This window comes from Temnothorax nylanderi, unplaced genomic scaffold (assembly GCF_030848795.1).
Source record: "Temnothorax nylanderi isolate EJ_2023f unplaced genomic scaffold, tnyl_v1.0 TNYL_tig0419_pilon, whole genome shotgun sequence".
Classification (NCBI taxonomy): domain Eukaryota; kingdom Metazoa; phylum Arthropoda; class Insecta; order Hymenoptera; family Formicidae; genus Temnothorax; species Temnothorax nylanderi.
Genome location: NW_027249481.1, coordinates 70,733 through 92,454, shown reverse-complemented (window position 1 = coordinate 92,454; position 21,722 = coordinate 70,733). Strand labels below are relative to the sequence as shown.

Genomic DNA, 21,722 nt, shown 5'->3' with positions numbered 1-21,722 from the left:
GCAAAAATGCTTGGAAAAAGATACGAAAGCAACGTACAAAACTTCCACTGATAGCGAACTATCTGATTTTGCATTTATCACGCCGGTGACGCATGTATCTTCAGAAAAATCAATTATAAAAAAAGAGACGTGAGAGAAACATAAATTCTCTCATGTTGTTTACTGTCGAAAATTTTTTTGTCGAAACCCATTCAAGCGCCGCTCTCGAATACCTATTATATTATGTGTAAAAAATTACCTGTTCAATGACTCGAGCGATTACATGTTTCCTTTTTAAAAGTTTCATGAGTCGTAAAATGAAACTTTACACCGAAAAGATAAATGTTACTGCTGTTATCGATGAGATACTGTTAAAGATAGTCAGATTTGAATTTTTCGTGACTATCGAGCGGTAAACCCGGAATAATTGAAGAGTATATGTATACATTATCGACATTATTTGATATAAATATCTTATGTATGTAGTAATTAAATTTATTAATTGTGCTATTATTTTACAGACGCTTTATAAAGGATATATATGTTTACGATGTAATAATGTCAATATACTAAAAAATAAGATGTTTTTTAATTCCTTTGACAAACTTCTAGAGTAAATTTTTCATATGCAAAGAACAATATTGCAATGAGCAAAGAAGTTCCTAAATTTATGTCAAAAAATGTGTGAAAAGTTATCATTTATAGAAAATTAAATTTACCAACAAAATTTTGAAGTAACAAAATCAGATTAAGTCACAATTAACAAGAGATGTGTCTTCCATCTAATTAAATCCTTTAGACTTTTATCTGCAGGAATACTTAAAATTTCTTGTATATTTAATTATATTATACAATTGTATGTATAATTCAAAAGGGAAGAAATGCTGCATCAACATATTTTTCATACTTATGAAACCATTCTGTAACTTTCTTAGAACTTTCGAAAGGGTAAGGCAGTCCATAATCCGAAGATGTCGGAAGCACTCCTCGATGAGTGAAGCGGAGTAAGAGTGAGGCGCGATCCGGCTATTATAAAAACTGGCGCCGAACAGCCTGCAATTTGAATTATTTCGTCAATATTCCAAGTTGAAAATTACGTACTTATCAATTACGTTCCTCAAATTTTAAGTATAATATGGAATAATTTTATACATAAAATGTCTCTTGTCGCTGAATCGTGTAGTGAGTTCGATGTGTACATTCAACCAGATGTAGGACACTTTGAACATTTCTTGAGAATTACAACTTGATATTAATCAATTAAAAATTTTGTTATTGAATCTAATCTTTAAATGACAACTTCTCACACATTTTCAAACATAGCTTTATAAAATTTTTTATTTACTCCAAAGATTTGTCAAAGAAATATGAAAATATCCAGTATGTTACTGCAATACTGCATTTTTTTCATAGTTATTATTCATACATGGAACATGAGGGATAACAATAGAAGTGCAATTTTTTTATAAAAATCAAATATGCCGCAGATATATGTACATATATCCATGAAACGAGGTAATATTAAAAATTGCGAAACTGATATTACATGAGTCAACCGTATAAGATTCTCGGTGCTGTTAGTGCTGTAGCAAACATTTGTTTTTATTTTTACATCTCCCTCCCCCTCTCTTCTCGGACGGTCCATAGGATTCTGCACGGGAGATGGTTATCAAAATCTATCGACTACATATCATTGGCGCGGCGCCCTTTTTTCTCTCCCCATGCCAAAGTTCAGCGGACTATTGATTCATCAGCATACAAAACGTTATACGCCGCTCGCGCCCAACGAAACCTCTATTTCCAATTTTATTAATCTCTTCAATCTGCCGCTACGGTATATTTTTTCATTTTATTTTTCCCCCGGGTATAAATAACCGTATCTCGCCACCGATTTGTTACGACCACGATACGAACGTGAAAATAATTCTGTCGTTATGTGACTATCCTACCTTTTCGTTAACTAAAGAATGACGCGTACACGGGACATGTTTTATTTGCAACAAATATCGTCTACAGGGCGATTTTTTGTATCGCACGCTACCATATACCTACGTTCGTTAATTATACCGTACTTACAGATTTGTGACACAAAGCTGATAAAAACGCCGTTTAGAAGCATCTTGTAATGAGGTAAAAGTTGTGAAAGTTATAATTAAATAGAGTAAAGTCGAAAATTGTATCGTGAGGTTATTATACATCGCTATTATATTCGATATAAGACGCTTACCGCGTCGCCGTCGCCGTCGGTCACCGGTTTCCATCCGAGACACATTCGGCAACGTCCCCAACTCTCTCCAATCGGATCCGCAATATGGCCGCCGGCGGGTATCACGTGACCGATAGAGACCGACGGATCGGCGTTCCCTCTTTGCCAGCATCCCTCTCGTTTGTTTTACGACTACGACCGTAGACGGCGTAGGCCAGCGTAGGCGCCGGCCACGGGACGCGGGACGGGAGACTGCGGGAGACGGCACACGGAACACGGAACCACGAGTTCGCCGGCGTGGCGTGAACGTGTCTCATCTGTACGTAAATACGTAAACCGTCGTGCTCCACACACGAGCTAACGATGTTAGTGCTCCTAATTGCGATATGCATCCTATCCGGCGCGCACGCCGCGCACCTCGAGCGGGTGCACGACGAGGAACTCCTGAATCTCATAAAAGTCGAAAAATACGTGATCGTTCTATTTAGTAAGTTTGTTTCTTTCTTTTTTTTCCCCTTTGCTTTCTGCTTTGTTGTCGTTCTCAAGCAGCTTTTCAGGCGAAAAGAGGAAAATATTGCTCGGCGAGATACTAATTATATGTCATTTGTATTTTATTTATGTATATTACTTCCCAATTATTATATTCTTATGTTGCAAATTGGAGTTGACACAAGGCTCCATGATCTTATCCCTCAGGAATGTTGTAGTTCGTAATTTTCGCTTCAGCTAATGATCCTGAAAGAAAATGTTTGCTATAGTTAATCTCTCGAAAAGGCACGCAATTTTCTCAATCATTTATATTTTATTAATATTATGTAAGCCGCGAAACGCTACGATCCTCCTAACCGTGAATACATGATAACAACTTTGACTTGCCTTTAATATTACAAATCTTACAATTACTAATGGCGATGCTTTTATTTGCAGCAACCAATGACTGTGAAGACTGCAATACGTATGAAAGAAAGCTGGCTCACTTGCGGGAGGATCTCGTCGATGCCATGTCCGCATGGGTTGTTAAGACTGTTGATAGTCAATTACTTCAATTATATAGCAATGCTAGAGAACCTGTTCTACTGTTTTTCCGACATGGGATTCCCTTGTTATACGATGGTACGGATTTAACAAGAAATTACACTTGGATTACAATTAGATTTTTTAATCATTTAATTGTGCTCTGTGATAGTACATGCTTTATTATCCCGTATACATTTATGATATGTCGCTACGTATATTCTTATTTCTGTGCTCGTAAATCTGCAGTTGCACTATAGATTTTTATGTTGCATCTTCTTCCACAGGACCTTTGGAGGACGAGGACATAATAAATACGTTTACGGACAATAAAGCACCCACAGTAAAGGAACTTACGGACGACACATTTGAGCATTTAACTCAAGCAAGCAGTGGTGCCACGACTGGCGATTGGTTCGTTATGTTGTAAGTCTCGGGCCTTATGTCTACATCTACAGAAATTATTTCATTCATTTTATAACTAACGGCAGTACATTCTAATCACGGTTTATAATATCAGTTACAGCACGGACTGTGTACAATGCTTGCGCATGATGGCAAAGTGGGAAACGGTCGGTGCCAAACTTAAACACAGATTAAATGTAGCACTTGTTAATAAAGCCACAACTGGGGTTTCCACAGCCAGGAGATTTAATGTTTATAATACTCCACAATTTATGCTGTAAGCATATAGATATAAATTAATGTTTGATATCTTGAACGATATTTATATTATATAAATGCATTGTGGGATAAGCACAAATTGAAAGATGACATAGATTAATGCATTTTACTTGTACAGATTTAGGCATGGCAAAATGTATCGGTACGATTCGACGACATACGATATTGCTTCCTTAATAGCATTTGCTAAAGAATGGTACAAAGATATAAGACCAGAAGAAGTACCTCCACTTCCAAGCTTCTTGTAAGTTTAAAGACCCGTTTAGTTACTTATAAATTTGTTGTTTTAACTTATTTGTAAGTTTGCACATTAATGTATCATATTGTTTTCCAGTGATGAATACACAAAAATAATTCTAACCTTTCTCTACGAAAACCCGTGGATACTCAAGCTAACTAGCATTTGCATTGGGGTACTAGTTATTGTTCTAGCAGCTATTAAATGTATGCAATCGGATGAAACTCCAGAGGAAAAAGAAGACTAAATCTATTGCATTTGATCTGCCAAAAATATATTACGAATGTTTCTCTGTACAGACTATTGTCTAGTGCTGAAAATAATTTTTGATTGTACATTAAGTTATTGCACATATGTGAAAAGTATAATTTTAAGTTTTATAATATTTTTATAAATCTATGTCTTTTTCGAAAATATTTTAAAAATATTTATTAAATTGCAAATTTGGTGAAATAATTGAGAAATTCGATTATCTCATCGCGCGAAAGTATAATTACAACATTTAGTATACGTGCAATGATATAAAATTAAGAATATATTTAATAATTGAAATTATCTTGAAGATTAAGAGAAGATAAATGTGTTTTTCTGCATAATAATCTAATGTACACAAATATTTGCATTGATTCACAAAAAATATATTTTTTTACTAGAAATATATCCAAAAAGTTATATAGTATGTAATGTACAGAGACAATGTCTATAACAGCAGCAAATTTAAGAAAGGCAAAGCGATATCATTAAATTTAAGAATTTAGCTTTAAGCGGATTTATGACTACGTTTACACGTCACTATTAACCGAGTTTAATAACATCTGTAATTATAACTTTGAAACGCGTGCTAGTTTACACGAAGAAATGTTATTTTATTTCTACTCAAAGAAATTTTGAAATTTTGATCTTGTCAACGAAATGCAGCAGATACATTTTTGCAATTTTATCTTAAGTTGGCAATGCAATCATAACTCAACGTTTACACATTTCTCTTCGTCAACGGATGTAATAACAATTGATATTATAAAACCGGATTTAACTAGCGATTTAACTATACATTTTATGTCAGCAGTTATAATTACTGATGTTATTAAACTCGATTAATGATGACGTGTAAACATAGTCTATATCTGTTTTGTTAAGAAAAGACTTTTATTGTCAAGACGGCCACATTCCATTAATTGTATGATATTACGTTATGTCCATTGTACATTATTATATCTGTTACTTTGGATTTTATTGCTTTTTTCATATACAAATTTTTATGAGCAATCTTTAGATTATGTTTTATTAAAAAGAAGAGAGAAAAACATATAATCAAATTGTACAAGAATATCTGTTACAAATTTTGTACATAAATATATCTTTGATGCTAAAAATTGTAAACTAATCTTCAGATTCCAATTTTTGTATAAGCCACTTTTAATGTGCAATAACGATATAAATTAAAAACACAATTCTATATCGAACACATCTGACAATTTACTTTCATAATTATTTAAAAGTGATATTCTAAACCTTACCTATGTAATTTGCGCGTATATAATAAATTCTAGTGTTGTGACTTTCTAAAAGCATCATTGTTCTTCCGTGATACAATGACTTGTCAAGCTCAATATCTTTTCTTTAAGTTTTATAATATTCTAAATATGCTTCGAATTATTTAAAGAATAAAATTCATGAGGCACGATATTGCGATGACCTGATGACCTCGTAAATTATTCAATAGCAAATCTATTTTTGGGACTGAAGTTCAAACTTCATTAGTGTAATGTAGATTTGCTCTCTTTCTCTCTTAGTTGACAATATTTGAAATAAAATTATTCAAATCAATATAAATTACATGTTATACACAGTAGCTCTAATTTCGTTAAGCAACTTAACGCATCACATATGTGACAAGCGTGTACTCTACATATAAATACACAAAAATTTAAGGAAACAGCTAAACGTATAGGAACGTATAGCCATCTATTAAATGGAACTATAATAAAACACATATTACATCAAGATACTACTCACATTACTTAAAAAAAAAAAGCAAATATATCTATAACGTAGAAGTCAATTGTTTACTTAAATTATCACAACAAAGCCAATATTGTGAAAATATACAACGAAAAATAAGTTCCCTATATGCTAGTCTAAAAATTGTACTTATTCCTTATATAGCCATTTTGGTCTTGTTTCTTACAAATAAAAGGCAATTTGTATTTCGTATTAAATATTGTCAACCGCCATATTTATCCTGAAAACCGTTGATGGATTAGCTAACGCCATTCTGATACTGTTTTCAAACTTTTCTTGTATCGACGAGAATTCCATCATATTACTAGGCTTGGACTCGATCCAAAATCCGTCAAATTCATAAAATAGATAACAGTAAAACTGATGAAAGGCACGAATCGTTGGCAGGGTCTTGGAGGAATTATATATATGAGTCTTAGCGCTGCCGTCCCTCAGCAATTTCAAAGCCATGCTCGTGAGATTTATACCGACTATAGCGAATGCGTATCCGTAACGCGGATGATTCGAATGGGACAATACGTGCGTGGCCATGCTAGGATACTCTTGAGCAAAATAAACGAGATTCTCCAATCCCAGGATTCCCATCCCGCGAAAATCCGTCTTGGGATCGTCCCCCTGGAAGCCGATCTCCTGCCACTGCTTGGTCACCCTCGCGTCCAGGGGCTCGTACGGCATCAGGAGGTTCCACAGTTTCAGCAGCTTCTGCTCGTGCTCCGGATTATCCGCGCTGTACGGCATCTTCCTGAGCTCCTCGCACTCGACGCAGAGCTGACGGTAGCCCCAGATCAGCTCCACGCACTTGCCGAACGACTTGGCGAAGTCCGGATGCGCCGTGGGATTGATCTTCTTGGTCACCAGCACGGTCCTGATGGCATCCTCGAGAATCTTACGCTCGGTTCTCGTCGTTATTCCACGGTGATCAGCGATGTCGTTGAGGTACGCGACGAGGGTCCTGATGTTCGCGTCGCGCGACTGCCCGAGGGTCTCCTCGACGGCAAAAGCGCGCGGCGCCCCGGACGGCTGTCCGTAGCAGATCCTCTGCAGCTCGCACATCTGCGTGGTGTGGCGCAAGAACCATTTTATCAGGGGCCTGAAGTACCAGCACACCAGAGCCCAGAAGTACCTGAACATGCCTGCCCGGACGAGGTTCGCGACGATTGTCTGTCAAGAAGCGTCTCTCTAAAAGCGCCGTATCACCGCCGTGTTAACCTGTACCACCGTGGCCGGTCGTCGTCTCATCCCGACGATTCGTTTTCATCTCGCTGTGTAAATAACGTTATGCAAATACCGGGTAGAGAATCCAATAACCTCGCCAACGTGTCGCTACCTTCTTTCTCTCCTCCTCCCGAGAGTCCCGAACGTTTCACCCTCCGAATAAACGCACAGGCAGTGTAATTTATATCAATATTGCATTATGCGCTTGACGTCGATTGTCGTCGATATATGTGTGTATAATTACTGTATATCTTCCTACATATATGAAAGAAGCTTTCTATCTTTATCAAAAAGAAAAAAAAAATGAAAAAAATTCATGGAATTAATTATAACTAATATATACGTATAATTGTTTACTTAGCACTTGAAATTATAAATATTTGGGATTTTCATGCTCGCGTCCATTTTTGATCTTTGTAGTTACGTCGTCCGACATCCAATAAGCGAATTTACTGTCTAGAGACAAAAATGTCACTAGGTAGAATTTCTAGAAAACAAACTTTCCTATTGGGCCGTTGGGCGTCGGACATCGGACGCAGTGTGAATCTTCCATAATCATAAAAATTTATGGCTGTCGTTCGCAGGTGATTGCGAAAGTAAACGTTGGGGGATTTGATTTGAAATAAGTACAATGACGCGAGATGGGCGTCAAGGATCTGTGGAATATTTTGTCGCCTTTGTGCGAGAGGAAGCCGCTGTACGAGCTGCAGGGAAAAACCATCGCGATCGATTTAAGCGGATGGGTCGTGGAAACCCAAACGATCACCGATAATGCGGTTCAACCGAGGATGTATCTCAGGTAAATCTGCTCTTCTCTTGATTTCATTTATTCCTATTTGTTAAAATATATTTAATTAAATAACGTTAGAGCAAAATAATGGATTAGTACAGTGGATAATACTCTATCGACATACAATATACATTTTTTTTTAAATGCACATATCATTGTTGATAATTTATAATATTTATATGATTAAAATTGTTTGTTGCAGGAACTTGTACTTCCGTACGGTGTTCCTTCTTATGCATGGGATATTTCCAGTATTTGTATTAGAAGGAAAAGCACCTACCATAAAACACAAAACTATTGCACGAAGAAACAACGTTCGTAATGGATTTCAGGAGAAGAAGACCATTAAGAAAGGAGGAAGAACCCAGTTTAATCGAGTTCTAAACGAGTGCAAAGAATTGTTAAGATACATGGGTATTGCTTGTATACAGAGCGAAGGGGAAGCGGAAGCTATGTGTGCTTACTTAAATGAAGATGGGGTACGTCTATATATACTATATACTACTTTTTTTATAAACAAATTATTAGACAAATTAGATAAAGAAAAGATGTACTTTTAGCTCGTGGATGGATGTATAAGTCAAGACAGTGACTGTTTCTTATACGGGGCGAAAGTAGTGTACAGACAATTTTGTATGACTGCCCAAGGAAATTGTACAGGTGGTTCTGTAGACGTGTACAGTATGGAAAAAATAGAGAATACGTTGAACATAGGACGAAGTAAAATGATAGCTTTAGCTTTGCTATGTGGCTGCGACTATGATGAGGGAGTAAAGGGTGTTGGAAAGGAAGCTGCTTTAAAATTTTTCAAGACTGTGAGAGAGAAAGATGTCTTACAAAGGTTTGAGTATATTGCATGTTTATAGAATTTATCAAATTTTGTGATTGTAAGTGAACTATTTTTCTTTTTTCTTTTTGTTTTCAGGATTCAAGATTGGAGAACTGACAGAAGTTTGGACAGAGCTGAGTCAAATTTGTTAAATCCAAATTTATGTACATCGTGTGGTCACCCAGGAAAATTGCAAAAGCACACAAAATCGGGTTGTGCTGATTGTGGAACTATTAGGAAATGTAATGATGATTTCAGGTAAAAATTACATAATTACAAGATTTAAGTATTACGTATATTTAGGAATAATAATTTATAATTTTTTATATGTACAGGGAAAAGAGGGCATTGATACTAAATGAGGTATCGTTAAGAAAGAAGGCACTCCATGATGAAAATTTTCCAAACCAGGAATTGATAGATGAATTTCTTATCAGGAAGGATTCAGTTCCAACTAAATTAGATATGAAATGGAAACAACCTCAAACCAAACAATTTATTGTAAGTTTATTACTACACGTGCTATAATGTTAAAATTATAAAAATTACTTTGTCAATCTGTCTAAACTTTCTATTTTATCAGGACTTTATGAACAAATATGTCTGTTGGGAACCACAATATGCGTTCGAAAAAATATTTACATTAACCACTAGATGGCAGCTCTTACATCTATCAGATCTTACACCTGATGAACGTTTCTCCATGACAGATTTATTTATTCCTGACAATATAAAAAAGATACGTAATATTAAATCTACAGCCAGTTATGAAATTATATGGAAGAAAGAGCATACTGTAATTGAAATGCTAAATGAATATAAAGAGCAAACAAAAGAGAATAATGATGATGATGCTGTAGATGATAGTTTACTAACAAGTATTGAACCACAAGACTTGGTTCTAAAGTGTTATCCAGAATTGGTTGAGGTATATGAAAATACTAGGAACGCAAAAACGAAAAGAAAACCTGCAAACTCTCGGAGAAAAAAGGTTACAACAACTGATAATAATAAAGATATTGAAACAAGAGATACTACAAAATTAAAGCAAAAGAAAGTAAAGAAGAAAATATCAGAAAAAAATAATAGGAAGATTGATGAATTTATACCTGGAAACCATGCAATGTCCCTAGAGGAGTCCTTTGAAAAAATGAATATTACACCAAATATTACACCAAAAAGATCAAAGCGAGAAAATATTTCGAGCAGAGTGAACGAGTTAAAAATAAGTGATGTACCTGAAGATGCTGCAATCATGAACATAAAACAAATGAAACGTGGGCCACAATTTAAAAGAGTTCTAGAGGTAGAAAAGTTAAATTTAAAGCTAAATAACACATATGACAAGATGTTTAATGAACTCTCTCCTGATGACTTTATGAGCGAAAATGAAGATAATGATATAGATGTAACACATGTAATAGAAAATATATGTGGCAAACAAACTTTCCAATTTAGTATAACAAACTGCCAATCTATAGAATCTACTAGCCAGTCTACAGAAAACGTTATAGAAGGATGTACAAAAATTGATGAATTTGAACCTGTGACATACACTAGAGAAGATTATGTTCATACACAGAATGAAAAACAGAAATCAGGCTCTGATGATGAATTTGGCGATATTAATGAATCATATATTCCTATTAATCAAAGAATACAGATAGGACAAAGCCAAAGGTTTTTATCGACGAGCAATCAAATAAAAAAGAAACTTAGCTTTGATTTTGAAAATATTATGGACCAAACTAATAACGATTTTGAAAGTATTATGGATCAAACCGAAAACGAAAGCATATGTTTAGATACGTGATATTATATAAAGCATGTACTTTTTAATCAAAGTTTTTAATTTTTAAGAAAGTTTTTAAATATATAAAAATAACTATTTCGTATTATATCTATGTTAAATTCTGGTTTTTAAAATATAATGTGTACTCCAGTCTCTCAATACAGATAGGATACTTCAATATTACACACATTTTTTTTTATATTTGATATTTAAATTAAATTATCTTAGGTTGGTATGCCACCTATTTTCTTATATTTCCTATTTTTTTTATAATAAATATTATCTTATGACTTATAGAAATTTTCTATATTCAGTTCTTTCCCATATTTTACAAAAGTTTTCCTTTGGTGTTTCCTGAGGTAAGGGGGGAAACACACCAAAGTTCTAGTGATTTTAATAGAAGTAATCAACAGCGTCTCTAGGCTTCTATGTTCCCCCCTTATCTCAGGAAAGGACAGATCGTTGACGCGTAGCGTACATACATACACGCGGAATCTTTTATCAGTCTTTTTTTTAAATCTTAATTTTATCAGTCTTTATAATGGTAATAAGTAAAAAATTTTATAGCAGAATCCGCGGATTATTTATCACATGGATAAAGACACTATTAGATGTGTACACTTGTATAGTATGTTCAACAGGCTTATGACATGATTATTACGCTACATATTTTCATATTTTTCGCACACTCCGCACACGCCAATAAATGTCCGTACGGCATGAATAAGATCCGTACTTCTCTACTGTAGCAAATTTTGCATGGCTCCATGTTGCATGGCTTGTTACCTTATAGCGAATTCGGGCGCTTGCACTAGTGTACACTGAGTGCGCACTAAGGCTTGTTCTTAATCAATTGTTATATTTACAGATCATCTTAAATACTTCTTAGTCTATAAAATGATTTGTACAGCATCCGTATAGATATTACAGATTGTTTTATTGGCTAAAAAGTTTTTAAATGTGTATTTAAGCGACTTTAAATATAAGAATAGATTATAAACAAGCCTTAGTGCGCACTCAGTGTGCACTAGTGCAAGCGCCCGAATTCGCTATTAAACAGATTGTTGTTCGCTGCTAGCTTCTCCTGATACGGCACTTCTGCAGTATTAGCTTCTTCAGAATAGATCGAGTTTTGAGAGCTTCCGCTAGCAATACTCTCAGCATCAATATTTTTCTCCAATTTTCTCGTCCAATTTTTTAATTGCAAATAATATGTTTTCCTAAAAAAAAATAAATAAATAAATAACTTAAAATTAATGTTATTATATTCAACACAATTATTTCATTATTTTTTAAATAGATGGGAATATTTATTACGAATATACAAGTTGTACAATTCTAATAATATATTTGGTTAAATACTCACTGCTCCGATATCCGTTCTCGAAGCAATGCTGCTTACAAATTCCGTCCCTTTAGTTAAAATCACATAAGGACAATATGCGAACCACTTAGCATGCTTTACCCACGGATCATCTTCTGGCTCCCAATACCTTAATCCTCCACCACAGTAATAGCACAATGTTTGATCGCCCGTGTAATAAAAACCAGCAGTTGCTAGTGTCTGTTTAGTTTGCGTCATTGCTTTAGGCCATCTGTCGAACGAGGCTAATCTTGCAGCATAACTGGTATATTCGGGATGCTTCGGGTCTGAGGCCATCCCTCTCGCTATTCTCGCAGCAAAACTGACATGTTCGGGATGCTTCGGTCTTGAGGCTATCCCTCTTAATTTACAATTCACTCTTTCTTTTAAGTAAGCCTCTGTATATATTCCACATACATCCACTCCTCTCGCGCAGTTTAAGTGTTCGTTGCATTCAGTCATTTTCTCTCTTAATATGTTTTTATAAAGATTCCATTATAAACCTGTAAAGAAGAAATAAATATCAATAGATGCTTAAATTTAAATGAAATAACAATTTGTCAACAATTTTACTCAATGTATACTTAACAAACGATATAAATAATAAATACATTATCATTTAATTAATATTTAATTCAATATCCAGCATACATATTAGGCAATATCGGAGTATCTTGTTTTAACAAACATGTCTGGACAGAGCCAGGTAGCTTGTCAGGAACAGATTCCTGTAAAGTCTTTGCTACAAATTTTGTCAGCAGAATGGCCACAAATTTGAAACAGAATCTGACATATATGATATTGATGGTAATACACGCTGGCAGATATATAGCAAAGTTTGTCAACCAAATATGATGGCAAAAATCAAACAGACTGACATACACTTGTTATACTATTTGACGCAGAGTGGCAGCAAAAATTGAGTAGAATCTGCGTTTGCGTCTGCCAATAATCAGATTATGTTGGCAAAATACTTAACGTCGCCTGTCCTACGTTAAACTTTCGGTACAGGCTGCGTGGACCGCCTCATATCGTCGAAACTAATAATTTTGCTTACAACATATATATATATATATATATATATATACACAAGACTATAAATTTATTATCATAGAAAATAATACTTGAGAAAAAGGTGTAACAATGTTTCCACGACAATGGTACCTACATTATACATAATATTTAAACATTAATACATAATTTTGAAATATTTTTATAAAATATTGTATGGTAATGATTTTTATGAAATATTTTATGATATTACACGTAGTAACGAAGATATCAAATAGCCTGAATGGAAAGTTCAACGTGGGATCATGGCGGATTCATGCGTGAGGCCACGTGAGGCGCACGTGGCAAGAGCCGTTATATAGATACAATTGACGCCAATTTTCCAGAGATTTCCGAATATTTCCGATCGAGTTTGCTGACATACTGTGGACACTACGGACAGTAGCTTTTTGTTTACCGGATGAAACTGCACAAATGTGTGTGCGGTAAGTACTTGTCGAATACAATGTCGACAAGCGCGTGGTGTATTAGCGAGCAAAAAATATGTAAGAATGAATTTTAACTGTTATTCTTAGCGACGCTATTTTTTCCTGTGTGGAAAACACCACTTGCCGCTCGCCTGATATATTTGATATTAACGCGAACGAAATAAGAGAAAGAAAAAAAAGTACCGAGAAAACTCATATCTGACGTTCCGTATCGACAAACCGGGACCACCGGTCCGGTCGAGCGTCAGCATGAAAAAGCACCTTAAAGCCTCGTGTCCACGATGCTAGAAATCGCTCCGAGATCTCAGACGGAAAAAGAATTGACCAATCGCATTGGTCAATTGGCCGAATTGTTCAAATGTCATTGCTTAATTCTTTCTCCGTCCGAGATCTCGGAGCAATTTCTAGCATCGTGGATACGGGCCCGATTCTCTAACGACAAACGTATGCGTAAAGCCTTGTGTACACGATACTAGAAATCGGTCCGAGTTTCGGTTTAAGCCAATCAACTTGCAGCTCTTACAGAAAAGCAGCAGTTTCATTGGCTTAAGCCTTGTGTACACGATACTAGAAATCGGTCCGAGTTTCGGTTTAAGCCAATGAAACTGCTGCTTTTCTGTAAGAGCTGCAAGTTGATTGGCTTAAACCGAAACTCGGACCGATTTCTAGTATCGTGTACACAAGGCTTAAAATCTGCACTAACAGAAAAGCTGCAAGCTTATTGGCTAAAAACTGTGCGATAGCCAATCAATTTGCAGCCTTTCTGTTAGAGCAGAGTTTGCGTATGCGTTTCTCGTTAGAGAATCGGGCCCCATTTTTAAAATAAGTCACCTGAATAACTCTTTCATTTTTAGTAACAGAAAAAAAAGCTTTAAACTTGTTTGATTTTAAGAGAAACATCTTAGAGAAGATATAATTTTGTTTATAAGGACAAGAACATTTTAAGATCAACTTTTTTAAAAATTGGAATTATATATTTTTATTTACTTGTTAATATAGTATTTTAAGACGTATACAATTATGCATCGTTCAAGACCATTCAAAGTCAGTTAAAAGTCAGGAAAAAAATGTATTTTAACAAAGAGATCAAACGGGATGCCGCTTGGCTATGTGTAAAAGTGGCAGATTTGTAATTGTGGCGGTTTCGGATTCGATTCCTCAATTTATAGGATTTTTAAATTTATTTTAATTCACACAAACAAAGACTAAGAGACTCTGACAGAAATCTCTGTGATTCTCCTAATTAGGAGTGGCTAACAACCACTTCACGTGAAACATTTATTGTTGTGAATCTTCACAAAGAAGATCGAATCTTTAGAACAGGCCAAAACCCACCCAGGATTGTGGAGTCAACGTTGATGGATTGACAAAAAGATTGAACGTTTATTTATTATCATAAATATACAATGTTCTCGCAAGTATTCAAAATGGTAATCTCGAGCATCGATATATCAAAAGCGATTCCACATAGAAATTACTGAATTTCGAATTTTATTTGTATGTATTGTAGAATTTGTTCTTCTTATAACAAATGAAAGAGAAAGATAGTTGTTATTGAGACGGATTTGCAAGTTTAGTGAATATTATTGAATTTTGAATTTAACAGATTGTTTAAAGTTATGCCCTGTATATACATACATATATGCAAAGAAAATTGTTTTAGCACAATTTCTTTAAGTCGGAAAAACTATGAATATAAAATTTGATGTAATTTTCAAGTATCAGTGCACAGCACACAGGACAATATCGTGTAATAAAAAAAAATATTTCATTAAAAGCGATATTGTCGGCAGTGCATACATGTGGTACTTTTTTACTCAACATTTGTTCCAACATAATTATACAAAATCTCTTTTAGCTGCAAATGCAATTAAAGCAAAATATAAAAGATTATATCGTTTTCATATATGTATGCAATTTTTTCGTAATAAAACTCACATATCTATATCACGAATATATTTAATAGCATACAGAATATGTAAAAGATACAGAATATTAATACTGATTGCTATAATACGAACAAGTAAATTGATTCTTCATAAACTTCTTTGAATCTACGTGAATTAAATGATAAACAGGGAAATAAAATATTTATTATTAGTTTATACCTCGTTTTAAATACGTGATATTTATATGTGTTGTTAATATATTTTATACGAAGTGCGAATTATTGAAAAACCGTGGATCAATAGCAAGTACCAGGAGGTACAAATCTCGCAAATCACTTTCTACATCCTACAACTTATAATAGTGCTGTGCAATTTTCTAATCCTGATTTGATAGGTATGTTAGAGCTTCATTTTGTGGGTGATTTCTTATAGTGATAGATATTAATGAGACTGTCTAATGAGACCTCGAATGAGACTGAATTCTTAAGTCGACTGTAATAATAATATTAATGGAATTTCTATCAATTTATCAATTCTTTCGACAGTTCGACAGTCAATTATGAATTTCCTCCTGCTGTATACATTTATATACAAATTTCATGTTTCGCGTATTAAGAAAGGAAATGGGGCTGTCAGTATACAAAATCAGTTGATGTCAGACTGCTGAGAAGTTTATCGATCGTACTATACTACAAACAAATTTTACTTCAGTGTTTGCTAATATCGTGCTTCGTGTATATAGTCTACTGGATTCTTCGTGATTTACTGTTTCAACAATTCTATTAAAGTTTTTGTTGTTTTAGTTATCGCCATTTGAAACTTTCATGTGACAGTGATCATAAATCTATTTTTTATGTACCGTACAAACAACGAAACTTTATTACGAGGAAATTATTATCTTTGAGTTAGTATGTAAAAGAACATTGATCTGACTGAAAAGTTGATTATATATGATATCTGGAAGGCATTATTAAACTTTTAATATTCTTCCGTGTCTATATCTATTTGTGGACCAATCGCTCTGAAGTGCTTGAAATTGCCTTTCTTAAGTCAGCACACAGCGATGGCCGCATCCTAATTTAGCATTGAAAGGGTCAAGCAAATGGATTCGGAATCTCGACAAAACGTTTTACATTTGCATAGACTGAAAAAGATAGCAAAGGTGAAATTAAGTCTCGATCAGTATTACTTGTTGGTACACATGCTGTTAAACGATAATCCGATCTGAAGAATTACGAGTGATAACATGACACTTTTCCGATATCATATCCTTTTTATTCTCGACCCAAAGCGTTATTAAATGTGGACGCGACAATGACCGTTTGAGAGAGTAACGAAATAACGAAGAAAGATCACACTAAAGCGGACTGAACGGTTCAAGTGAGCCTGAAATACGATTCCAAAACGTTTATAAGATCACTCAGAGAGATGGACCTTAATATAATTCATTTATAAGAAAGTATGGAACATCCAATGTGGTAATCGGATTTTACGAAGTCCTTAAGTAGACTTCGTATTGATTTCCGACTATTCGACTACCTGCGCTATATCTGGCTCCGATCATCGTTTAAAATACATTAACCGTCTTATTGAGGCTAAGATGATATTATATTTCTCTCGTTTGTACTTTATATTAGTAATATCATGATTGCACTGTAGAACTTAGTTTAGAAAATAAAATAGCTATTATATAATGCAGAGATTCTTGTAAACTAAAAATAAAGAGAGTCTTTATTTCCTTAACTATTGTAATGTTTTGCATAAAATGCTATGAGATTAATGGTTGTTAAATTTAGTAATATTTCTCCGTTTTCTTTCATTTATTATCAAATCAAATTACACAAAATAATTTGTTTTTGTTATCTGTAGTTTATAATGTCAATCTATCTGTCTATCTATGTATTAGTGTTTGTTTTGATGCATTGATATTCGAATTATTTCTTCAACTTAATCAACGTAGTTAAACTAACATGGGTAACACGATCTTTTGAATAGGCAACAGATAATATAATTGTCGTAAAGCGAATACAAAATTGTTACAGTCGCGGTTGATAACTAAATGCACAGCACGAGTAAGTTTCCAAAGTGTCTCACATTTAATTGAACAATCGACTCTAGAAAAATGATTCGAATTGTATATCATAAACTTGTATGTTTAACTGAAAATATAGCATGATTAATTCTATTATTGTAATAATAAATAGAAGAGAGAGTTATATTATTATAATAGCAAAATTATTTTATTATTTTAATTCTTTTTATATAATATATACAAATTATTTGATTGTGAAAATATGAAATTTTTATAAGTTGGATTACATACTTGATATATAATTAATGATTTTAATAATTGCAATCGGATAATCGGTCATTTTGTACGTGGTTATTATTGTAATCATATATTTATTGTTTGTATGGTACAAAGATAATGTTTCCCGTTCGTTATTACAATCGAGAGAAACGATATAAATAAGAGAATAATAAATAATATAAATTTGTAAGGGGGATACATTCGACTTTGCAAATGCATTCTTAGATTCTTACTTTTATCAACACCAAATATATAGCTTATGCGTTTTATACGTACGCGCATTACATGTACGTCGTTGTCTGTATTGGAACGAGGGCAGATAGTGAGGGTCGATGGGGTGGTTGCTGGGATTTTCAGTACGCGCGCGATCTCCGTGCCGAAAACACGTTTCTTCCGAATGTCCCGAATATAAATTTCAAGTTCGTGCGATCTTCCATGAGAAATCAGTCACTGTAAAATTATACAGAAAATCACTATTGATGATTACATGATACATTTAACAATTTATTGTTGCAAAAGTGCAAAAAAGTCTAAATCAAAACAAAGATAATTTTAATAATTGTTCTAAATTAAAACGTAAGACGAAGACGGCGAGTTAAAATAAGAATTCGGCAATAAATATTTATGTTAATTTTCACTCGTATCGCGACAAATGTATGCTCAACCGGGATGTAATGCAAACGACGGATTGTGAATTTCGAATGCTCATCAGAAGACAATTAGCCGCATATCTACATGCTAGTGAATTAATTATGCCGACAGTATCTGTTTAAACGCTGTTATTAATTCAACTATTCGCTAGCAGATGATAAGATAATGGTAACGTAAATAGATAACACATAAATAGATAAATTTATCGCAGATAATTAAGGATAAATGCCTGATAAATTAATAATAAAATGAATCATTAGATAATATTTTGTAATATTAAAGACGGTATACGTTACAAATAAGAATAATATTTTACATTGAGATAAACATTGAGTATTTTACATAGGACGTAAAGTTGATAATAAACGGTGGATAGAAAGTGCGTCAAAGATCTAAATGATATTTAACTTAATTTTTAATGCGCGCGCAAACGCAAATTAATGTTTAGTTTGTATAAAAAATTTAATAACACGTAAAAATGTATCGCGCTAATTAAAAATTAAATATTTTTCGTGCAAAATTAATTTTTTATAAATCACAAAGTTATGTTAATCACAATTATATAATGCTTACGTTTAAATGTGCACTTATCTTTCCGCACTGATTCTCGCATTGAAGGTGCCGGCGCCTCGGATATTACATATTACGTGCTTATGTTGCGAAATATGCGATATTGTATGAGACTATATTTTACGGACGACATACGGTGCGTTTGATGTCGACTCATCACCATGATATATCGCGAACACTTTAATTAATGAAGTCTTGTAAGGCGAAAGCATACGGACAATTAACGCGGCGGTACACGTTGACGTTTATGTTGTAATATCTATAATATTCACGCGTCATTTATTGCGGCAATAAATGTTATGACACATATTGAATAGATTATTTAATCACATGAAGCTATTCATTTAATGTCAATAACGTAATTAATTAATTTCAAATTGAGTTATCATATTTAATGAATTGTGATCAGTATATGTGAATCTGGCTCTCTATCATCTGGTAAGTTGTATACGTATACATATTTAATATTATTATAATATTCATAAGCTATATAGTTGAAATCTGTATCTAGTTTAGTACTATATTGTCAGGCTTTTATATGTTTAAAAGTTTTTAAAACAATAATATGTGTGTATAAATTGTTTTAAAATTTTGAAAGAGAGATATTAAAAAATCTTACACAGATTAAAAAGTCAGTTTGACATACAAAAGATGCTGATACTTTCTTATCGCTTTCTAGATAACATTAAAATGTTTAAGTCCTTTTGCTTTCTACTAAAAAAAATTGAAATATATCGACTCAAACTAAACACATATAACGAACATTGATGTGTTCCGGTTATACAGTTTGCACGTGCCCTTTATTACTACATAAATTGAATTAGTTACGGCTTGTGTGTAATTAATCGGATAACCCGAGTAACCCGTGGGAAAATTATCATGTTAGAATATTATGCCGTAATGCAATTTTCATATTTTCTGTGTTAGCAGTTGCTACGCTGACAGATTGTAAATGCAAATTTCACTGTCCTAGCATCAAAAGCACAGCGCGACTAGGAGATTTAAGTCTATAATAAACAATTTTATGGCTGGAGTGTAACAGGTGTCGCGAAATGAAATTGAGTGTTGTAATCTCGATTGCTTTTACGCGATTTTGAAATGAGATTGCATTCTAGTATTCGAGGAATCCCTAATCTATTATCAGAGGCCCTGGCGCTGGCATTCCGTTTACTTAAGAAGAATCGGAATACTAGTAGTCGAGGCGCGTCGGTGCTGTACAGTAAACAGACTTCAAGCAAAATTGTTTCGCAAAAATAATTGCTGTTACAAATTGGCTCAGTCATTATTCACAAGTGCGTATAATCAATGAATGTAATAAATGAATGTGTTTCGTGAATCAATGATTCATCTGCTGTGAGCGAATCGCACAATTACAATAATTATTAATTACAATTATTCTTAGAATAATCGGTTTAATTATAAAATGCATTCAAAATTCTACGAGAGATCATCAGTCTCGCGAACAATTTATCATTAATGACACAATTTTGCGAGCGAGTTTTGAATTAAAATCAATATGCAAGAAACTTGAGCGCGAAAGACCGACGCATTTACATGAATTGCGCGTACTTTTATGCAAAATCGCTCATCGCATGCTCATCGGGTTTTTGAAGAATTACTGTAAATTTATTACCGTCACCTCCATAATGTCCGACGCTGTTTGAACAGAGTGTTTTCACGAACTTGGACCACAACCGCGCAAACAACTAAATTTGTTACTTCTATTCTTCGCTTCTTCGTGCTCCTAAATTTGCCTTGTTTCTCCACTATTTAATCCCGTCGTCCTTATTTATCTTCGTTTTATTTACAGAAAATCTCAGTGCAGATCTTGGCCAGTAATTGACTAAAAACTTGTGCTAGCAGAAATTAAATATTATTCAATAATTACGTTGCGGAACATGTGTTATATAATTATATATGTTAATAAAAAAATTAAAGTAGAAGAACAGAGACTATAATAACGAATGGAAATAAATAAAAAAATATTTTTTAACAGAAAAAATACGATCAAATTTGCTAAAACTATTAAATTATTTGATTTGAGACAGTTTTAATGAAATAAATTATTGTGCTAAAATAAAGCCAAAGCGCAAATAATGGTGCGCGTAAACAACGTTGTAACTGACAGCATGGTTTAAATGAATTAATTACATTTTATGCCAATCGAATCGTTTTAATTTGTAATTTTGAACTCTCCTCAAGCGAAAATCGATTAAAAATAATATAACATATAATTTTAGAAAGATAATGCAATATATACGAAATCTTGATCGCTAATGTTTTGTCAAAATATAAGAAATGCAATTTAAAAAAAAGTGAAAGTTACTTTATAAGTATTCAACTCACAAGAATTTTTCTTCTGCTCAGAAACTAGGATTCTTATCGCTTTGACTTCGTTAAATTATATGGCATATCATTTTCTCTGTTAGAGATAGTAAGAAAGAAATATGTTCGATTTGATTACTAATTTTATCTGTTTAAATTACACTATTAATTGTAAGGTAATTTGTGCGCTCTGGTTATTACTCTCATTAGACTTGTAATTTATCTCTTTGAGAACCAACTGTCTTACAATCTCTAAAAATATTTAAGTTGTAAAAAAGTTTTTAACAAATATTTTTTCATAAAATTTAATTTTTATAGAAATAATGTGTTTGATAATTTGAAATC

The 21,722-nt window shown here is 33.5% G+C and overlaps 4 protein-coding genes and 1 long non-coding RNA gene across 12 annotated transcripts in view; 3 read left to right on the top strand and 2 right to left on the bottom strand.

Moving 5' to 3' along the window:
- The first annotated feature begins 2,325 nt into the window (after positions 1-2,325).
- On the top strand, positions 2,326-5,584 carry LOC139782509 (uncharacterized). Its single transcript, XM_071721543.1, has 6 exons — positions 2,326-2,672; positions 3,113-3,298; positions 3,487-3,625; positions 3,720-3,881; positions 4,002-4,127; positions 4,218-5,584. Exons 1-6 carry the CDS (start codon positions 2,549-2,551, stop codon positions 4,366-4,368), a joined length of 888 nt encoding a protein of 295 aa, XP_071577644.1. The 5' UTR covers positions 2,326-2,548; the 3' UTR covers positions 4,369-5,584.
- Positions 3,329-7,702, bottom strand: LOC139782507 (ELMO domain-containing protein 2). Its single transcript, XM_071721540.1, has 2 exons — positions 7,471-7,702; positions 3,329-7,405 (listed from the first exon to the last, which is right to left on the bottom strand). Exon 2 carries the CDS (start codon positions 7,272-7,274, stop codon positions 6,336-6,338), a length of 939 nt encoding a protein of 312 aa, XP_071577641.1. The 5' UTR covers positions 7,275-7,405; positions 7,471-7,702; the 3' UTR covers positions 3,329-6,335.
- Positions 7,703-7,818: 116 nt separating this feature from the next.
- Positions 7,819-10,875, top strand: Gen (XPG-like endonuclease). The gene is made up of 6 exons (XM_071721539.1): positions 7,819-8,157; positions 8,351-8,627; positions 8,709-8,989; positions 9,074-9,235; positions 9,313-9,478; positions 9,561-10,875. The coding sequence occupies exons 1-6, from the start codon at positions 8,000-8,002 to the stop codon at positions 10,788-10,790; spliced, it is 2,274 nt and encodes a 757-aa protein (XP_071577640.1). The 5' UTR covers positions 7,819-7,999; the 3' UTR covers positions 10,791-10,875.
- Positions 10,876-11,060: 185 nt separating this feature from the next.
- Positions 11,061-14,108, bottom strand: LOC139782510 (uncharacterized). Of its 4 annotated transcripts, none has more exons than XR_011720901.1 (3): positions 13,815-14,108; positions 12,136-12,635; positions 11,061-11,989 (listed from the first exon to the last, which is right to left on the bottom strand). It is a non-coding gene; the product is annotated as an uncharacterized lncRNA (long non-coding RNA). The 4 variants fall into 4 exon arrangements; XR_011720900.1 differs by lacking the exon at positions 13,815-14,108 and adding an exon at positions 13,601-13,807; XR_011720902.1 differs by lacking the exon at positions 13,815-14,108 and adding an exon at positions 12,784-13,593.
- A 4,094-nt stretch (positions 14,109-18,202) lies between these two features.
- LOC139782504 (probable G-protein coupled receptor No18) overlaps positions 18,203-21,722 on the top strand; it is a 45,745-nt gene continuing 42,225 nt past the window's right edge. For 2 of the 5 annotated variants that reach the window (XM_071721536.1, XM_071721534.1), the window contains exon 1: positions 18,203-19,490. The gene's annotated coding sequence lies outside the window, so the exon portion shown is untranslated. The remainder of the gene's footprint in view (positions 19,491-21,722) is intronic. The other 3 variants (XM_071721537.1, XM_071721535.1, XM_071721538.1) reach the window with 3 other exon arrangements.